This window comes from Enoplosus armatus, chromosome 12 (assembly GCF_043641665.1).
Source record: "Enoplosus armatus isolate fEnoArm2 chromosome 12, fEnoArm2.hap1, whole genome shotgun sequence".
NCBI classification, from domain to species: Eukaryota; Metazoa; Chordata; class Actinopteri; order Centrarchiformes; family Enoplosidae; genus Enoplosus; species Enoplosus armatus.
This window is the reverse complement of record NC_092191.1, coordinates 18,524,233-18,544,308: the sequence shown is the minus strand read 5'-3', so window position 1 is coordinate 18,544,308 and position 20,076 is coordinate 18,524,233. Positions and strand designations below refer to the sequence as shown.

General features: G+C 41.2%; 2 protein-coding genes across 2 annotated transcripts; one reads left to right on the top strand and one right to left on the bottom strand.

The window, feature by feature from the left end:
- Positions 1 to 69: 69 nt before the first annotated feature.
- Positions 70 to 6,094, bottom strand: mocos (molybdenum cofactor sulfurase). The gene is made up of 15 exons (XM_070916204.1): positions 5,983 to 6,094; positions 5,815 to 5,904; positions 5,638 to 5,704; positions 4,888 to 5,532; positions 4,702 to 4,778; positions 4,354 to 4,553; positions 4,133 to 4,249; positions 3,662 to 4,045; positions 3,403 to 3,565; positions 3,230 to 3,317; positions 2,712 to 2,836; positions 1,049 to 1,145; positions 762 to 903; positions 559 to 663; positions 70 to 430 (listed from the first exon to the last, which is right to left on the bottom strand). The coding sequence occupies exons 1-15, from the start codon at positions 6,092 to 6,094 to the stop codon at positions 326 to 328; spliced, it is 2,517 nt and encodes an 838-aa protein (XP_070772305.1). The 3' UTR covers positions 70 to 325.
- A 7,006-nt stretch (positions 6,095 to 13,100) lies between these two features.
- LOC139293881 (poly(rC)-binding protein 3) lies at positions 13,101 to 19,742 on the top strand. Its single transcript, XM_070915533.1, has 12 exons — positions 13,101 to 13,178; positions 13,325 to 13,348; positions 13,474 to 13,506; positions 13,596 to 13,712; positions 13,956 to 14,087; positions 14,513 to 14,641; positions 15,785 to 15,874; positions 16,500 to 16,541; positions 16,939 to 17,014; positions 17,927 to 17,979; positions 18,879 to 19,048; positions 19,382 to 19,742. The coding sequence occupies exons 1-12, from the start codon at positions 13,101 to 13,103 to the stop codon at positions 19,740 to 19,742; spliced, it is 1,305 nt and encodes a 434-aa protein (XP_070771634.1).
- Positions 19,743 to 20,076: the final 334 nt, after the last annotated feature.

Here is a 20,076-nt window from a genome sequence, read left to right as displayed (position 1 = left end):
GGGAGGTTAACATAAGCAGCGATTATTGCATCAAGGCTGACATGTTTTGGCTCAAATAACACTAACACATTCAAATTATAATTTTAGTTTAATATCACATCTACTTTATAGCACACATTTTAAGAATGAAACTATTGGTAAAAAAAATTAAAAATCTCATTCATTTCCCATCAACACAGACATACTCTGGTATGAAAAGGACATTTGAGAGGACAAAAACATCTATAGAAGCTCCCCACAGAGTTTGACAGGTGATCTTTTGGACATGCAGTGGACAAACGATCGCTTGGGACCAAAATGAATAAAGACGATGTTGCAGATGACTTCAAGATCTGGGTGGCTCTGGCTGTATGAGGGACCCAGAAGAGAGGACGCTGGCTGTCGTGGAGCCCTCTGGTAGCTGATGGGCCAGGTACACACCAAAAGTCACCTGCAAATGTATAAAATAACAGGCAGTAAAGTGATTCATCTTTTCATGCACATGCACTTCTGGCACACTGCCACTACATACACAAACACAGTGTCTACATGAACCAATAGTAATTGTTTTCGGCTGACCTTCCCAGTGCGGTGGGCTGACAGAGACATTAGCGGCTCTTTTGTTTTGGTCCCAGTGTCCTGGTCTACTCCAACCATCTGGCACCTTCCACACTGACCTGTGACCTTTTGGATTAATCACACAGGGAGCACATCCATTTTTGAGAAATCCGTCTTTCAGTGCATTTGAAGATTTCACCATTTATCTCAGAGTGCCAGCTCACCATGAATCGAGTGTTGCCAATAATCAAGTGTGACCAATTATCCTCCTCAAATGGTTCTACTCCAGTGATGACTAAATTGGCTCGGAAGCGGCTAATGACATTCTGTGTGTCAAGGAGCTGATCGCCCTCGGAGTCGTCCTGCCTGAAAAAGGGAGTGTGGAAATTGCATGTTATTTTGCCTTGCTACGTAAATGATCCACTGTAATGTAAATGTACGGGCGTTGACACATCCTGATGATTTTCACCAGAGAGTTGTGTATTTTGAATGACACATCATGTGTTCAAACCTGCTGCTCATTAGTTTCTGAATGAGCTCCACACTGGCGCGGTTGATCATGAGATACTGAGCTTCATTCACCAGGGAGAGGGACGTGGAGGTGGCAGCTAGAAGGGGAAAGACTTTTTATTACCCCAGAGATACATTCTGATCTCTGGTTTGAGCAGCCTGCATCCTCAAAGAGGTTGAAAGTAGAGGTTTTATTGTACAGAGGGTGGAAAATGAGTGACTTTGTGACTTGCCATTGATCGAACATTGATCAAATTGTACTCTTACAATTCAGCATACATGAATTATGTGGTGGGCGATATGGATAAAATCGTCTATCACCTTACATGTAATTCTATACAACAATATCCATCTCAACTTTTAAGCCGACAGGAAGTCCTTGAAATGCTCTGAAAATGTAAATGTAATATCTACAATTCAATGACAACTGGGCAAACTCCATCTGCTGAGAAAGATTGTGTGATATGATCAAAGGCTCCAGAACAGCTACAAAATGGACCTTGAGATTGTTTTGTCAAATATTAATGCATATTATGATACAGTAATTAAATTCAGAAATTCAATTGAGAGACTGATTATAGATAAAATAGCCAGATGGGAATTGGTGAATGAAAGAAAACAAAAAGATAATTCATCATACTGATGAAAAAAACCCTCTGAATTCATAAATAAAGCAGTGCTGCTCATGGATGCAATGCAACCAGCAAAAGCCCAATACAGTTCTGGATATTAAGAGGGTATTTCTTTGCTTGTCTGAGTGCTACTCTGAAAACAGTTGTATATAATGTTTTCTGTGGCTCTGGAGGGAGCTCTCTAAAGCTTGAGAGAATAACCTTGATGATGTCATAAGGGTCACCTCAGCTTGGGTTTGGAGACGACAAGTATTTAACAGAAAGCCTGTGTTACAAACGACGAGAGATAAAAGCATTTACCAGTCAGGTGGACCAAATGAAAAGATGTATTGGCTGCATCATGGGAAAGGTAGGGTCCAGCGTTTGTGGAGCTTGACTCATATCAGCGACAAAAAGAGTATTTTGCTGACACTTCCCATTTTGCAGTGTATCCATGTCTTTCAAATTCCTCATCGCTAGTTTGTACACATAGGTTTTCTGTTAAAAAAGTGTAGTCTCCAAGACATCATTCCAAATATGTTCATTTGAATACAACAAACTGGATATTATTTAGCTATTGATGATATAAAAGTGAATATTGTTACCATAAGTTTTGTCAAGTTTGCATTTGTACTACAACCACTTGGATTGGCAGAAGCTATCTATTTTAATTATTCGTATTTATCCATTAATTTTAGCTATGTCAACCATTTAGCCATTAGGTTGAATGGTAATAGTTTTAATACACTCTCAATCACAACAGGTGGAGCTCAGGAGTTGCAGTTGATCCTATGTGAGGATATTCACAGTTCATTCACACATCATTATATTGCCCATCCTCAGCCTGAATTTCACATTTTCTTTTATTTAATACTGATTAACTTGCAAAGATGAAATTTCTAAACCCATAGTGACCAGAAGGGAACGCCAGATCACAGCCACAACGAGCAGGTAGCATCAGCAGGAAATGTGACCTTGCATGTACAGTTGGAGATAAATCCAGGGTAAACAAATGATAGCAGGGCAGAACAGGTGAAAGGCTTATATAGGTACCCCCACTAGGCCTCTTCTTCATGTCTCGGGTAAAATCAGGACTTTGTCTTATCAGGCGGCATGGCTGTCCAAGGAAGTCTGAAAGCCATGATGCAGCCTCATCCCCACAGTCGACAGTCTCCACCCTGGGGGAAGGAGGAAGATGTTATGCTCTGGAGGCCCCCTGAGGGAAATCTACAGAGTTTGATGCTGCTTACTATTTGCTGTGACATCTAATCCAAGAATCACTGAATGAATAGCTTTTTTTAACTTGTGACTCGTCATGCTGGTATCTGAGGAGATTAATATCAGCTCTTGCTCATTGTTTGTTTTGCCATTCAAAATTGTACATAAGAGGAATTTCATATGAAACTGAGAGCAGGAGGAGCCTCGCAATGCCATCCGCTGCAGAAAGGTGGCATCAAGAACAGTGAAAAGAGAGAATGCACTGATACGAGTGAAAAATATGGAACAAATGATATGTGTCACAGTGTTTCCTGCAGCTGCTGCTTTCAGATGTTTCAACATTGCCAGCTCACCTGTCACCACAAACTTTACTCTGACACACCCGATAGCTAATGCGCATTTGAGTGCTGTTTTCCAGGGGAACCGAAATGGTATCCATCCCTACAGGGCAAAAGAAAAAAAAAAATATAAATCCTTGGTTAAGCACTGTGTTTATTTTCAGTGAGCCACTGACGGACTGTCTGACCTGATGCCTGCAGGAGCAACTTGTTTGAGGGAAGGTGGACTTGTGGGCGAATGAGGCACAAACGTGCATCTCTCTTCTGACTCATGCACACACCGTTTCCATTCACCACCATCCAGCCTCTGTCGTACAGTAAACCCAGCGGTCCAACTGGCCAGTCGTGGACCTGCATGGAGAAGAGCACAGAGTCGAATCAAAACAGAGAGAGCTGGAAAGAAAATAGGAGAGACAGTGACAGACAATGTTTAGGTTATCCTCAAACCTCATATGCTCCACATGATTTGATGGGATATATGTAGATGTTGGTCAGAGTATAACCCCCCCCGTGGCTGTTTGAGTCTCGGTGTCCAAATCCCCTCAGTGATGCTTCCGTACGCATCGCTTTTTCATCTACTTGATATGTTTCTCCATTAGCCATTTTGATTGGAGGATCTTCATTTAAGCCCTGGGATGCTGCTGTGGCTGTTTTTAGCTTCTCTAGTCTCACATGGTCCACTGTGACTGGTTTCTCTATGAAGCAGTCGGCAACAAAGTTCAGGAACGTTTGACAGTCTTCAAATGTTGACATGTAGCCAAAGGAGACGCGAACGGATCCGGTTGGCCGGCCGTCTACCAGGTCGATGCTGTCTCCACAGACGTGGCCGGCCTTGAAGAGAAAAAAAGACAAAGTTTTATTGTGCCTGCACATGCCCTTAACAGACACTGACCTTTTTCCTTTGCCTTGATTTCGTACCTGCAGGTTTCTCCTCATCTGCTGACTGGTGATCCCGAGGAAGGACTGACAAGCCCCGGTGTTGCAGAAGCAACCTGTACGCACATGAATGTTGTACAGACTGGCCATTCTGTCCACCTGAGGGCGAAAAAGGATTAATACTCACCAGCACTCGCCTACACATAAACATGCAGTAATTCAACTGATGTGTAATAGAAAGAAATCCTGTTCATTGAATGCACCTGAGAATACCCGATTATCTGTCCACGAGCATCCATGAGGTTGAAGTTTAGTATTGCTCCCTGTGTGCTTGGACTCTCAAACTGGCCTTCAGCGTATATCTGAGCCACTGGTCTCCCGTTGCCATGGCAAAGACTTGACAGCAGCATGTAAGTGTAGCGTGCCAAGCCAAACGTGTGCTGTTGGATGTTGTGCATGCCCCCTGAAGGGAAAATAGGATAAAGACAGGGATGCTGTTGATGTTGTCCTGAAGCAGATTATCATTATGAACAACTTGCATATGCATTATGAATCTGCTATCAAATTAGTGGTTCAATGTTATTCTATGAATCAACATGCTGTTAAAGCACCTGTGATCCTGTAAAGAGCTTCAAAACCATGATTTACAGCAATGATGTCCAAGAAGGAGACAGTCCCATCTTCAAATCTTTAGCAGAGAGAAAGCAAACATTGCAGAATGAGGATGCAGGAGCTACAGAGCAACTGTGAGCTTTCATAAAATATCTAGGATTTGGCAGGCTTGTATAGTACTTTACCTGTCAGAAATGTTTGCCACATGCACATAATAATCTTCTTTGGAAAGGTAAGCTGCCGCTGTGCCTCCTCCAAAATAAGTCTTTTTTAGTATGCCTGCTGTGTCGTTGCGGACGAGAAGGGCCCCCAGACCTGTAGGGAAGCCAAACATCTTGTAGAAGGAGACGGGAATGAAATCAGCAGGGCAGTCCTGCAGGTTTAGAGGGGAACAGCTGACATGAGAGGCCGCATCGAGCAGCACAAACCAGCGGCCTTGGTGGTCACATGCTGGGTAGAGGCGTCTTGCCTGGATGCCTTTTACATGGCTAAGGGGATACTTCCTCCCAGAGAAGTTGCTCTGTGCTGGGTAGCAGAAGAGGTGCGGCGTCTGGCAAATAACATCTTCACCTTGAGCCTCATCCTTCGCCCTGTTTTCCACTTCCTGCGGGGAGACAGGCAGGGCAACTACCCCCCGGCCAGAAGTCAGTCCTCTCATGCCGACTACAGAGGTATGGCTGTCAGTGAGGTAGCAGAAGTGACTCCCTGCCTCGCTCGCAGTCTGTGGCCTCCAGGGAAAGCTCTCAGCCACTAATTTGAGAGCGGCTGTACATCCAGAAGTGAAAATCACAGAGTACTCCTCAGGGGTGGCGTTAAAATGCTGCAATACCCTGTAAGAAAATGTTCCGTTTTTTACTCATTTCACTCATCAAGTACCATTCAGAGTCAGAGTCACAGGGGCTCATCATAAAGGCGTCTGATTGAATAGACTTCACCTGTATCTGACCCTCTCCATGGTGTCATGTGTCAATCTGCTGCTGGGGTTATGGCTGTGAGGGTTTCCTATTGGGACATATAACAATACTTAAACGCTTTGTATTTAATGACAAAATAGAAAATAAGTATACTCGTGAAAATAACACTTGATAGGATTTTTATGTGACTTCTCTCACCGTACACATTCCTTGAAATGTCCTGGCAGTAGTCCCGGACCAGAGACTCGGGGTACAGAGTAGTTGCTGCATGATCCAGATATGTTATTCCTGTTTACACAGAGGAGCAGCCGTGTAAGCGACGACCAGCCACTGTCACTGAGACTCATCACCGAGCGCAACCATTACCTTTAATCCGTGTGAACTCCCGCTCAATCACGTCTTGTAAGTCTCCCCCATGACCGTAGTGACTCCAGAGCTGCTGAAAAGTTTCAAAAGTGCATAGTTTTTGGAAGTCCATCGATCGGTTTCCGGTGGAGAGAGCTACAGAGCACACCGCGGGGCTGCTGCTGTTAATGTTACAGGCGTTTCAACACACACACACACACACACACACACACACACACACAACTACTGTTTTACTCATTGACACTCTTCAGGGTCGAAGTCCTCGTGCACAGCGGTTCAGGACTATTTACTGGCGCGACCGGTTACATAGCCTCGTTGACATGTGAGACGTAATAACTTAAAAGTTGCTAACTGGCTAACAGCTGGGAGGAAACCACAAAGCATATTGCTCAGTAGTCGAAACTCAGCTGTAATAACTGCTGCGCAATCATGTGACAAGGTACTTTTTGACTATCTCCTCCCCCCCCAAATAACTCTCTAGCTAAGGTCTGGTGATAGTTTTCAGCGTGATACTCGCAGGAACATTAGTTAACATTTAATGGCGTGCAGACAACAGCTGACATGGCAGAAGAAGACGTATGAAGAAGAGCAGGCTGTTAGTAAGATGGCTACTCCAGTGGAGGGATGGTTACTTTCTCATACAACAATCTTGACATATGGCCGTATATAAACATGTATTCAAACATGAACTGTATGTGTTTTTATATATATGGACATGTGTTTTGATAAATAGGCCATGTTTTTCCACACACACATTTAACAACTATAACTATGCAACGGAAATGTGTGTTTTGTACAATAATATTTATATATATATTTCTAATACGCATCAACTTGTTTATTTAATCCAAAATATAAAGACTATATAATCCATGCATATACAAAGACGGAATTTCATATTGTTCCATATTCCATATTTTGGGATATTGCTCTACTTGGTTGTTGTAAAACTGCAGTGGATATATATGTGAAATATATGTGGTATATGCATGTACACATACCGTATATGACTTGTGCTTTGGATATTGATGAGATACATACATTGACACATATACTATATATGTCATTTGATATATGGTGAGTGGGTTATGGCAGCCCACCAGACCTGAAAAGTTTTATGAGAGCTAAGCACAAATGATGCTAAACGAACCATGTATCATATTTATCCTGTGGCCATGTTTTCAAGGTACCCCCTCCCCCCTCATTTTTCAGGGTATTCCCTTCACAAAATGTAGACTATACTGCTTTCAATAACTGTAATGAATTATACCAAGGATATACTGTTCAACGTCTTTTGATCTTCATTGTTTTACCCCAAGTCCCAAACCAGACAAAGTAAAAAAAGATATGGCTTAGCAACGTAAGTCTTTCCAGACCGATACAATCCCAAAGCTCCCTCACCCACATTCTCAATGATGGAGCGTCCATACTCTTCCAACACAGTGCAGTAGCTCTCCTGGCTCGAACAAGCCCAAAGTTCAGAAGTTCACTCTGTTTCGAAGATTTTATGGAGTCCTTCGGATATATTCCAAGCACACAGAGTTTGACATTTAAAGGGACTTTGGTATTAAACATCTCTGACAAACATTTCATACCATCTTTCCAGACGTTTTTGGATCTTTGGACATTCCCATAGACAGTGAAACAGAGTACCATTCTCACCCAAACATTTCGTACAATTATTTGCAGACATATGATGAAGTTTGACAGCAGTTATATACGTTCTCATTCACCTTATATTGAGGTACTTTAAACTTGTATTTGTTGTCTGTTTTTGTGCTTTTAAACAAGCATCATTCCAATCTCTCTCGTCAATGTCTTCTTGTATATCCAAGCATTTAATCTATCTAGTGTAGATTCAGCACCATGTGCAACCAGCATGCTGTTATATTTAGATATGTGGGCCTTGCCTCAAGTGTTATTCCCTCCAGTTTTGATAAAGGTGGTACACACATCATCTGTTCATATTTTGAAGACATGTAACTTTTTAATTGTAAATATTTAAAGAAGTGTTTTTCAGGGATTTGATATCTCTGACATAGTTGATCAAAAGAAAGCAAAACTCTGTCTACATAAAGATTCGAATACCTTTTATATTCCCCGACCTAAATCCTCCATCCTTTTTATCAGGTGCAAACTGTTCATTACCCCAGAGTCGGAGTAAATGGCAAATACTCTCACTTTAAAGAACTACCTTCATCTTTCAGTTCTTATTTGATTCTTTTAATCAGGGAACAACATGGGCATTGTGTTGAAATGCTGAGAAGTCAATGTTATGTGACCTGCTGGCTTCAGATGTTTGAGAGACATTAAAGTTAAGCACAGATTTTGATGAAAGAACTACATGAATATTATATTTATCCTTTATTATTATTATTTATTCATGGCAGAGGATGGCAACACTATTACAAAAATCTTGATTAGTTCACATTATTCCAGTGTAATGATTATTTTATGTCTGCAGAGTGTTAAAGTTAAGGACATATAATGATGAACCATGTGTATATTATATTCATCATTTAGTCATTCTTTCAGTTCATGTAAAATTAGTGCAACTATCCTTTCATTTTTTCAGGCTATTCCTAATTTGAAATCTACCCTGCTTTCAGTAACTGTAACTGATTACATCAACAAGTCTCAGTAATGGCTTCACAGTAATCCCATTACATATAATCCCCGACTCTTTAATCTCATTGACACACAAGGTACATGAAGGAGGGGAAATTAGTCACAAGTGACTGGCATGAAATGCCTGATCATCTCATGGTCTCTGAAAGGGTAGAAATAACTGTCACATACTTTGTCAGACGCCATGCCCTTGACAGCTTTGACAGCTTTGTTGTGTCTCTGATTCTGTTTGTAGTTTGGAAACAAAAAGCCACACTGTCACAGTTTTATGATACTTTTCTGGACTTTTATTGACCTTCATTCCTTAACTTCCTTAACTTCTATTCCTAACCTAACCTAGTCCTAACCCTGACAAAATGTCTTTAAAAAGTGAATAATGGCAAAATACATTAAACTTTAAATCCTTGCGTTCTTGAGAAGGACATTCAATCCTTTTAATCATATAAATACCTATTTCAACAACTTGGAAGTTGTATTGAAATATTAGTTGAGAAGTGTCTGCTTAGATGTCTGATACACGACCATGAGGCTCACAACAGCCGTCATTGTCCCCGTGCAACGCAGTGAATAGTAATTAAATATGCCACTTATGCTTCACTGATTCATTTCCTTCACAATTTTGAAGCTCAGCTGAATACATTTTTCTGTGCAGAAGGGCTGTATTGTATCCAGTATGGCCTCATTACAAGGGCAGAAGGGCTTGGTGTGGGGGAGGGCAGAGGCAGTGAGGGGGGAGAAGCACCCCATGAAGACATTGTGCTTAACATCACTAAATACCTCAAACGCCACATTGTCCTTCCCAGCTCTCAATTAGTTGGGTTCCTTGTACAAAGCACCGGTTTCATACAGGGAGATTTATTTTTAGAGAAAATCCGGCCCTGTGCAGGCAGGAAGCTCTAATGAAGAACACAGCAGTCATGCAGAGTTGTTAGTCTCAGAGCAACATCGGTTAACAAAGCTTCTCTTCAGCGTCTCTGTTTGTGTGTTTGATGACTGCAAAAGGCTAGAGCTTCCCGGTTTTTTGTTGTGGTGGCTGTAACTGTAGCCTGCTCTATCTGTGCTGGACAGTGTCCAGCCAAAGAGCTTCTTTGCCCTGCCCTCAGGCCTCTTCAGCTCGTGGATCTCCGTGTGGAGGAACGCCTCTTTGGTGGCTGTGACAGGGAGAATTAGGCAAGAGATGCGGGTTCACTTGCCCTGCGTAGGGGCTTATCTTGGGCTAAGCTGAGGGACTAATAGCAAAGCCAGCCTCCGCTCCAGCCGGTCTGAGGGCACAGGGAACCATCTGTCCACTCTGTGGATAACTGACAACAAAGGAGGCAAACATTGAACACGGACTACAAACTACAAGGCCGTTCATTTAGGAGACACCAGAAATAAAGAAGAGGAGCAAGTGTTTTGTATATAAGGTCAGTACTTTATACTAATCATTCTTGTTGCATTACAGGCCTCTCACTGAGCCACAACTGCAGAGGCTCAGTTTCTGCTGGTAACAATGTTGCAGACTACAGTAATGTTGGGGTTTAGCCAGACAGAAAGTTGAAATTCAAGTTCAACTTTTAATTCAGCCTTCCCTTTTGGTTCTGTACATTTAAAAAACACAAAGCAATGTGTCTGTGTTGCACCACTCCTGACTCCCCTTAGGTTTAGTTCATTCGAGCTGGTTGTTTTTCAGTACTCTGCTGTGTTGTAAATACATTTTGTTGCACTCCTAACTTCAGAGATGGTTTGGGCTACAAAGAATTATCACATTAGGGAGGGATGCCATGCTGTATGTCATCATCATGTATCATAGTCTGATATGTGCTGGTTATAAACAGAATGTTGTTTATAAGTCATTAGTGATGGGTTAGCAGAAATCTTTAATTATGATGAAGATAAATGATTGAACACACGTTTCAAAATGTAAGGAACATTGTTTGAATTATTATTGATTACTGTCTATTTAGGTTTGTTCCTAAATTGGAGCACTGTTGTATGCAGTAATCTGGTAAAATACGATAATCATTTCATTACAATTTTCAGAATGTTTAAAAATGTCTTTGTTTTAGCCTCAAATTTGTAATATGTTTTCTAATGAAACCCTTCAAGTAATCCACTTAGACATTGTTCTCCATTTCCCTCAAGGATTAATGCCCTGTTTTTTTTTATTGTCTGAAGCACATTTCTGCCTGTCAGTGCTGTGGGAGCTGGGTTCCTGTATATTATCTGTTTTATCATGTATACTATGTGGGTGCTGTTGTGCACCAGTGTTTTGTTCGGAAGTCTTGAGTGGGCGCTGATGTGCGAGAGGTGACAGAAATGGGTCAAAAGGGTCTTAGCATTAACTAAACAAATCCCAGCCTATAGGATTAGGCAGAGATGTTGCTGTTTATTTGATGTATTCACTTTAACTTCATAATAATACACATAGGGGAGAATAGTTGTGAGTCTTGTTAGTGGCAAGACTCCCTCCACTTATTCATGATATCATTTGGATTAAGTCCTCTAGCTCAGTCTGGTATTATCAACACTGGAATGTGCCAGAACAATGTTTTTTTGTAAACTGGTCTCATCTCCAGGAAAACCCTGTTTTCATTTCTTGTCATCACACTGATATTGTCACATTACACCCAATCACTACTGACAGTTGTGCTACCATCAGTGTTAGCATGCTTCACTCGAACCCACACTCATGTTTGATCTTCTTTTTAGGTGAGGAATGGCGTCAGAGAGTTCTGTATTTATTGGTTTGTGTGAGTATCTAAGCAGCCACCCTCTGGTTAGCTTAGCTTAGCATAAAAACTGGAAATGGGGAAGTAGCTAGCCTGGCTCTGTCGTAAACTAACAAAATCCACCTACCAGCCCTGCTAAAGCTCATGAATTAGCACATCATATCTCATTTGTTTAATCCGTACAGGGATTAAGTAAAGTGTAAAAATTACAATCCACTGTTTAACGGGGGGTTATGTGCCAGACAGGTCCTCTCAGGTCTGGGAGTCTCCGTCGGTTGCTTGGCAGCTGGTCAGAGCCATGGAATAGTCCGGCATATAATCCACAACGCGTTTTTACACCTTAGGTTTTGAACATGAGATATAATGTGTTAATTAGTGAGCTTTAGAGGTGCTGGTAGGTGGAGTTTGTTACCTTTGGACTGAGCCAGGCTAACATTTTCCCCATTTCCAGTCTGTTCTAAACATAGCTGACTGGCGGTCGACTACAGCTTCATATTTACTGTACAGCCATGAGAGTGGTATCGATCTTCTCATCTAACTCTCCACCAGAAAGCAAATCAGCGTATTTCCCGAGATGTCAAACTATTGCTTAAAAAATGTCATTGTGCACCCTGGAGTAGGATTGAATTAAACTCGGGATTAAGTAGGAACACATGCATTAAGCCAACAGGTTTTAGGTGAAGTTTCACATGTGACCGCTTTCTAAAATCCAAGCAGCCCCTTGTTTAATTTCCTTTTTTCATTTAGATTATTTTGTTTATTAGTTCCAAATTCTTCATCTGAGACAATTTTCTGTGTGCATCTCTTAAACATTAAAAATAAATGGCCAAAGATGACCTTGGTCCTTCATAGACTTAAAGTCTTCTCTCTGTCTGTTATGGTGCAATAAACTACCATTCCTACACTGCATGGAGACATTCTTTATTTGCTCTGCAAATACAGCGAATTGGACACGCGACCACGACAGGGCCGACATTGTGTGGTGTCAGTGTGATATTAAGAGACAGACACGCACACATCACTTGATCCTCCACAGCACAAGTGGCTTCCTTTTGTATCTTATCTTATCCAAGGGAGTCACACAACTTGTATTTAGCCGGAACTAAAGATACAGCCCCATGTGAAGATTGCACCTAGTGATAGGGTTATCTTCCCCAGCTCACAACTAGACAAACAACAATGGTCCACAAGTCTTCAGAGAGCATCAGTCCCCTGATACATTCTAAAAAAAGGGAAGTTTTTAGCAGCATAAAAAAATACTGCTCCCACTTTGGAGCATTTTCCAGTTACTTTACATTCCCCACAGTTAAGGTAATGACCCATAACATTTTCAAATAGAGATCTTATTTATCTTTTCTGCAGAATGATTCAACAATAAAGATGCATATTACACCCAGATCATGAAAGCTTTTACATTTGCTGTGTCTGGTAGCTCTGTCCCAGGAAAATCTTGTTGAGAACAGGAAATGATTCATTTCACATTTCCTGCAGCTGCAGCAGTTTGACTGTAATAAATAGAAGATGAACAGGGTAGTCAGCATGAGCAGTGATAATAAGCACAATGGCTTAACAGACAAAGAAAAGGCTGGAAATTGAAATCAAGCACACTACTCTCCACACAGTTTGACTTTGCAATAATTTGTTTAAAAAAATAGGATCTTGTAGATTACCTCTTTATTTTAACGTATAATGGACTAGAGATATTGTTATACACAGGAACTGTGTAAACACTTTCTTTCTTTTTGCAGAGTGTTTACTTGAAAGCTCAGAAAGCACAGAATGTCTGACAAGGAGGAAATGGCTTCAGATGGGAGTCTGAATGTCACACTGACGCTGAGGCTGCTGATGCATGGGAAGGTATAGACAGATACAGAAATAATTATCATTTAGTCTCTTTTTGTAGTAATGGTCTGCATGTAATTGCATGTCATTGCTGTTGAAATGATAACATCCTGCCCTAAATGTGAAAAGCTGCTAAGAGAAAATCTTTCTTTCATTCACAGGAAGTTGGCAGCATAATTGGGAAGGTAGATTTATTTTACAATCCATAACTATTTATCGATTCATACTGCTTTCTTTCTGATGGTCTTGCTTTCTTCTCTTCATAAAATGAATCAAACCTTCTGTTATATATTTTCCTACATGATTCCAGAAAGGAGAAACAGTAAAGAAAATGAGGGAGGAGGTGAGCATTCACTTTGACATCTGTTATGTGTTCTGGCAGATCAATAATAAGTGTTTGAGGCTGGCATAACTGTGGATTTGTGTTTCTAGAGTGGTGCTCGTATCAACATATCAGAAGGATCATCTCCCGAGAGAATAGTCACCATCACAGGACCCACAGAGGGCATCTTCACAGCTTTCTCCATGATCGCACAGAAGTTTGAGGAGGTGCAGCAAAACAAACATGCAACAAACTCCACTGCAACTTTTCACATAGCGTCTATCAAATTCTATTGTTTTACACGAGAATTTAAGAAGGATTCTTTAAAGATTTTGTCTGAAGCCTGAAGGACTCTGAATGCACCTTTTCCTCAGTCTTGCAAAAAAAAAAAAAGAGAGACTTGTCAGCTGACGTTCTTACAGTCAGTGCTGAAAAAAAACCCAACAACATATTTTTGAATTTTCCCCCAGGATATTACTGCAGCAATGACAAACAGCAACGTGACAAGCAAGCCACCTGTGACACTTCGTCTGGTTTTCCCAGGGAGCCAATGCGGCTCACTGATTGGCAAAGGAGGCTCAAAGATCAAAGAGATCAGAGAGGTAGGAGTCCTTTTCTTTTTCTTTTTTTCTATCAGGAAGTTGTTTTTCTGCACCCAAACAGGGACAGAAAACCACCTCCCTGCTGCTCTGACACCTAAAGTATCAAACACTCCAGTCAGACATTTCTTGTTTTTCTCTGCCTTAAAAATGTGTGTATTTTTTTGGTTGCTGCTCATGAAAATCCCACTGATTATGCTTGTAAAGATCAGCGGAGGCTGAATACTCATTCTGAAGGGACAATATTTGTGTGCGCCTCTTCAAATATTGGAGCACACATTGCTATTTGGCTTGCAGCTGCTCCCTGCATGTCATAATGTGTTTGGGGTAATTTGTGGGTGCTTGAAACAGCATTTCAATTTGGGTGATGGTGTGCTCTTTTCAGCAATAAATAGCCTTTGTTTCTTCTGTTGTCTGGCGATGTTTAGACCACAGGCGCTCAGGTTCAGGTGGCAGGAGACATGCTGCCGGACTCTACAGAGAGGGCTGTCACAATCTCCGGCACTCCACAGGCCATCACTCAGTGTGTAAGACACATCTGCTCTGTCATGCTGGAGGTAAGCACTGTCAGACAGCAGATGATCTTCACTTTCAACAGCTCTATTTAGGCGTCAAGTATGTCACATTTGTTTAGGATGTGGCAGAAGGTATTCAGTAGCACACTCAGGGTATTTTCAGTATTTCCACACATTTTACTCCTGCTAGGCTAAAGCTTTGTGTTCAGGTTGTAGTGGTTGGTCATCTTCATGAAATGTGCAACAATAATGGAACTATTTGCTATGACATATTTCAATATATTATCACTTTTTCTATTGATTTATATCAGTAGTTCCCAACCTTTTTTGTCTGACACTAACAGTAGTAATGATATACATGTGGATATTGTTACAATAATGTTTTTTTTATACATTACAAGTTGCTTTCATGAAGTTTGCATTTGTACTACTGCCACTCAGAGTGGCAGAGCTGGACCTTTAAACCGTCTTTACTATTTAAACTGTTTCTCTGTCTCTGTAACAGTTTGTCCATTACTTTAAGCTAACTATGTCAACTATTTATCCATTACTTATTGCAAACTATTTCAACTGTTTTCTTCCATTACTTTTAAATAACTACTTCAGAATTGTTCTCCATTACTTTTAGCGTATTACTTTTAGTATTTCAACTTATCTGCTCACTTCTCTGTAGTTTTCACCCACTCTCAATTGCAACACGTGGTATTAAGGTGTTACAACGGACTCAGGTTGATAGGCAGCTACTGGTTATTATAAATAAGCTATAGATCCAGCATTACACCAGATTGCATCATATTTGGCTGTTTTGTTAACCCCCCCTACCCTAACCCTTTCCTCCTTAACACAAATATGTGGATATATTCCTTTAATCAAATCAGCTAGTGGAATCCCGTAAATAATAAAAAAAGAATGAGTTTAGATTTAAGTTTAGCATCCATCTGACTTCCTTGCATTGTCAAAAACTCCAACCAGTTCCCTATTTTCAGGTCTGTTCACAGTTGCATCATAGGTTTCTTTGGTCCAAGGTTTCATGTTACCTTCCCAACAGATGAATGGGGTATAAAAAGATTCAGCAAGTGATATAAAAGGGATATAAAATGCATCAGTGCCAGTAAGAGCTCTTTTCTCAGTTGTAGCAGTGTATACATTTTTCTCCCTTTTTGGTTTGCATGACTGCGTCTCCAGTCTCCACCAAAAGGAGCAACTATTCCCTACCGTCCCAAGACCATGTCTGCTGGAGCCCATGCAGTATTAGCACCACAGCACTCTGCACAAGTAAGTAGCAATATGGGAGTTATTGAGTTGTGATTTTAGCCACTTTGGAAAAAACATAACAATTGAATAGGCTCCTTATTTTGTGGGATCACACTGATCATTAAGCATGTTTTCACCACTAGAGGGACACATCTGTGTAATTATACAGCAATAAGCTCCTGATATTGTAATGCTTTAAGCAGTAGGGTGAGGTAATGGTCACATTTGAGAGTATTCTGCCAAGCTGTAATGTGTAAAGAGATGTGAATAACAGTCATTTACATTAATAATCCCCCTGCAGTGTGAAACCTGAAAGATGTCGTGACTAAAGCTCATGTTCTCCATGAACTGGCTAGTCACTGTCCTGAATTTGGCACAGCCTGTTCTGACCTATCAGACATCTGTTTATGTTATTGGATTTCTGGCCATGGTCAAAGAGGGGAAAAACAGCAGATGACATTTAGATGAAATCATCAAATCTATACACATTAGAGCTATGGAAAAGAGGAAGGGAATGGATTTTCAGAAATGCAGTCACTGCACTTCCTCCTCATGCACTGTAACAAATTCATGTTTCGAGTGACATGTTGGAACATGTCAGCACCTCCCCGTCATATAACCACATCTCTTCTCTTATTCCTTCCAGGCCTTTGCAATTCCAGGGCAGTATGCTTTTGCGCATCAAGATGTAAGTATGTTCATTTGAATGACTGACATCCGCTGTAATGACCTACTCCTGCCCACTCCTTCCAAGCCACCACTACGCCCTCTGTGTACCCTACTCTGCAAAAATGAAACTTCAGTAACCTTGATCTGTTGACATTACTAACACACGGTAGCAGCATGCATTGATTGAAATGATAGGGAAGATCTTAAGAGTTCATGATCAGTTATAGCTTTGTAGTCAGAGATGTGACTGTATTTTCAGATGACTGCCAGCATGCTTTCTGAAGGAAATGAATCTCTTCACACTGACACCATCTGTGATGTTTGTGAACTTCAGATTGGCTGTGTATTGTAGTTGTCAGCTCCTCTGAAATAATCCAGTTTGATTGGTTAGCTCTAACTTCCTTCCTACCCTGCAGTTGACCAAGCTTCACCAGTTGGCTATGCAGCATATCCCCCTCCCTTCCCTTGGGCAGAGCAACCCTACCTTCCCTGGTACGTACCCACGGCTCCCCGGGGAAGTCCATCTATCCCTCTGTCTTCACTCCTCTTCGAATCACATCATCAAAACACCCCTGTCACTTCTGAGAGGATCAAGGTCGTCTCCATTCTCTCAGAGTTTACAGACTCTCTCACAGGTTTTTTTTTGTAGAAGGTGGCTTCACAGAGATGTACATTCAACAATATAAATAACCTGTTAGGGTTTGCATTGGTATTTGCATCTATCTATACCAGAAAATAAGATGAAAACAAAAGAATAATAGAATAGTGAAGGATTAAGGTTAAGCCACCAAACTGTATTATCAACAAAGTTAGAAGTCAAAAGAAAAACTGCAGAGTTCTCTGAGAGGGAAATGTGAAAAATGACAGAAATATTTACGATTTAGTAAATATTTAACAATTTCTCACTATTTCTCATATCCTCCCAAAATTTCAGCTCCATTTGCCCAATTTCCCTCTCCAAAAACAAATCCTAATCTCTCGACCCCATCCTCCACCTCTGCAACATTTCTCCTCCAAATCTAACATTGTCTTGACCAGACCATCCCTGAACTACCCCACGCACTCATATACTACTACAACAACTAACTGAGGACAAAACATTATAACATGTTGATTATATAGGCAGGACTGCTGTGATAGAACTTATGAAACATACCCATTTGAATGAAAATGTAGCTCATCTTATTGTAGCTATGCAAAATATGAGCATATAATGTGTGTTGAATATGTATATACAGTAGATGTGTCTATCTAGAAAGATTTTCTTGCCATATGCCATTTTCATGATCCTGATTTAGCAGTGTAGCGGTGATAAACTAGACAAAGTAGGGCAACTTGTCATGCTATGAAAGTGGAAGCCATTAGTGCCATACTGTTGTTAGCATTCCTTGTCCTACTTTGCAGGATTGGATGCTTCTGCCCCCACAAGTTCACAAGAGCTGGCAATACCTAATGATGTAAGTCCCACATTGTTTGTGTTCTACCGGCAATAAAACTTGCACCACTAATCCTCCTGCAATTTACTTCATTAACACTTTCGAGGAGGACAGTTATAATGAGGATTTTCTGGACACATGTTTCTCACCTTCTTAGCTGCAGAGAGTAATTTATCCTTCGTCTTTTATAATAAAAAAGACATGAATACATGTTGAATGTTACCAAAAAAAAAGCTGAAAATATCAGTAGACCAACAATAGTCATCTCAGAATTACATGTGATCATAGGTTGGGAAAGCAGATTTATTAGATAAAATGTGTTTTATATTTCAATAGAATTACACTCCATTGACATTTTTTTAATTCACTTTCTTGTGGAGAGTGTCATGAGAAGATCGATACCATTCTCACGTTTGCACAGTAAATATGAAGCTGCCACCAGCCTGTTAGCTTAACATAAAGACTGTCTCTTCCACTAATTAACATGTGACATGTTTGTTTAATCTGTACAAAAGCCGAAGTATATATAACGAGCTTTAGAGGTGCTGGTAGGCGGCCAGACAGAGCCATGCCCGTTTCCAGTCTTTGTGCTAAGCTAAGCTGATCGGCTGCTGGTGGAAGCTTCATATTGACCGTGCAGACATGACAGTGGCATCAATCTACTCATCTAACCCTTGGCATGAAAGCAATTAAGCGTATCCCTCAAAATATGAAACTATTCCTTCAAGATAATAGAGTATCAGAGCCTGTGCTCAACTGACTGACACAGCTGGGAATGTGGTAGAAAACTACCAGGAGTCTGTGGTGCTGCTATCAACATGGCAGGTGCCTCCATACGCTGTTTTGAAATCTAATTCCTGAAAAGCATGGAAACATGAGCTGTTTTGCTATTTACATGTTTCCACTCTCTCCCCTTCTAGTTTATTGGCTGCATAATTGGAAGACAAGGCAGCAAGATCAATGAGATTCGCCAGGTCTCTGGAGCTCACATCAAAATTGCCAGCGCCACTGATGGCTCAGCCATGCGCCAAGTCACGATCACAGGCTCGCCGGCCAGCATCAGCGTGGCCCAGTACCTCATCAGCGCCAGGTAAGACATTACACAGGGCGGCCACGTCAAGCAGGGCTTCACATTGCAGCCTGACGATAAGACAGCCAAACACCATGCTATTGTTATGAAGGCAGAGTTATTGTGCACAGGGTGAGGCTGGATTTGTTCCATCTCACTGCTCTGTTCTCTTGACTGTATTAAAATCCTTATTGTCTCTGCTTTTTAACACATTCCTTCTTTGATTCTTATGTTTTCTCCTCTCTCTCACCTCCTTTCTCCTTTGTCTCACCCATTCTCCCCCTTTTCATTTTTCACCGTCTCCTCTTAACCCTTCACCATCTCAACTCCCCCTCCAAACATCACGACCTGCAGTTTAGAGATGGCTAAATACACCATGCAGGCCGCTTCCTCTGCGACCCCAGTTGACCTCAACATGAACTTCTCTCAGTCCGTTCCCACTGCCTCCACTGCTGCTACCTCTATGGCCGTCCTGGCGGCCGCCACCCAAACCCCCACCGCCATTAACGTCCACTCTCCTTCCACCTTACAAACCATCCAAAACCCACACTACGCCATCCCAGTTTCCAGCCTGCTTGGCATGAAAAGTCTCCCTCTCCTGGCTGTTCACCCAGCAGCCGCTTCCAACCTAACACAGGGTTTATCCCCTTACACCGCAAAAATGCCAACCTCTGGCGTCAAAAAATCTGAGCGGCAGAAGTTTGCTCCCTATTGATGTCAGCTTTTTATGTCTAGTCAGGGTAGCTGACAGGTAAGACATCATTAAATGATGAGAAATTATTTAAAATTGGGCATATAGGCTTAAAAATAGCTTACACCAGTGTGTGTAAGTTTTGCCGGTGTAGCACTTGTTTTCCATAAATCAGGAGGATATTAGAAGCAGACTGAAAGGATGGTAGTATCAAAACATGTCCTCGGTAATTAAAACAGGCAGCAGAGGTGCATATTAACTCAGTATTATCTTAAGGACATGCATTACAATTAATGTGGGTAACTCAGGCTTGTATTAATATCCTAGAAAAATATATTTTTCAAATGGATTCATGTTA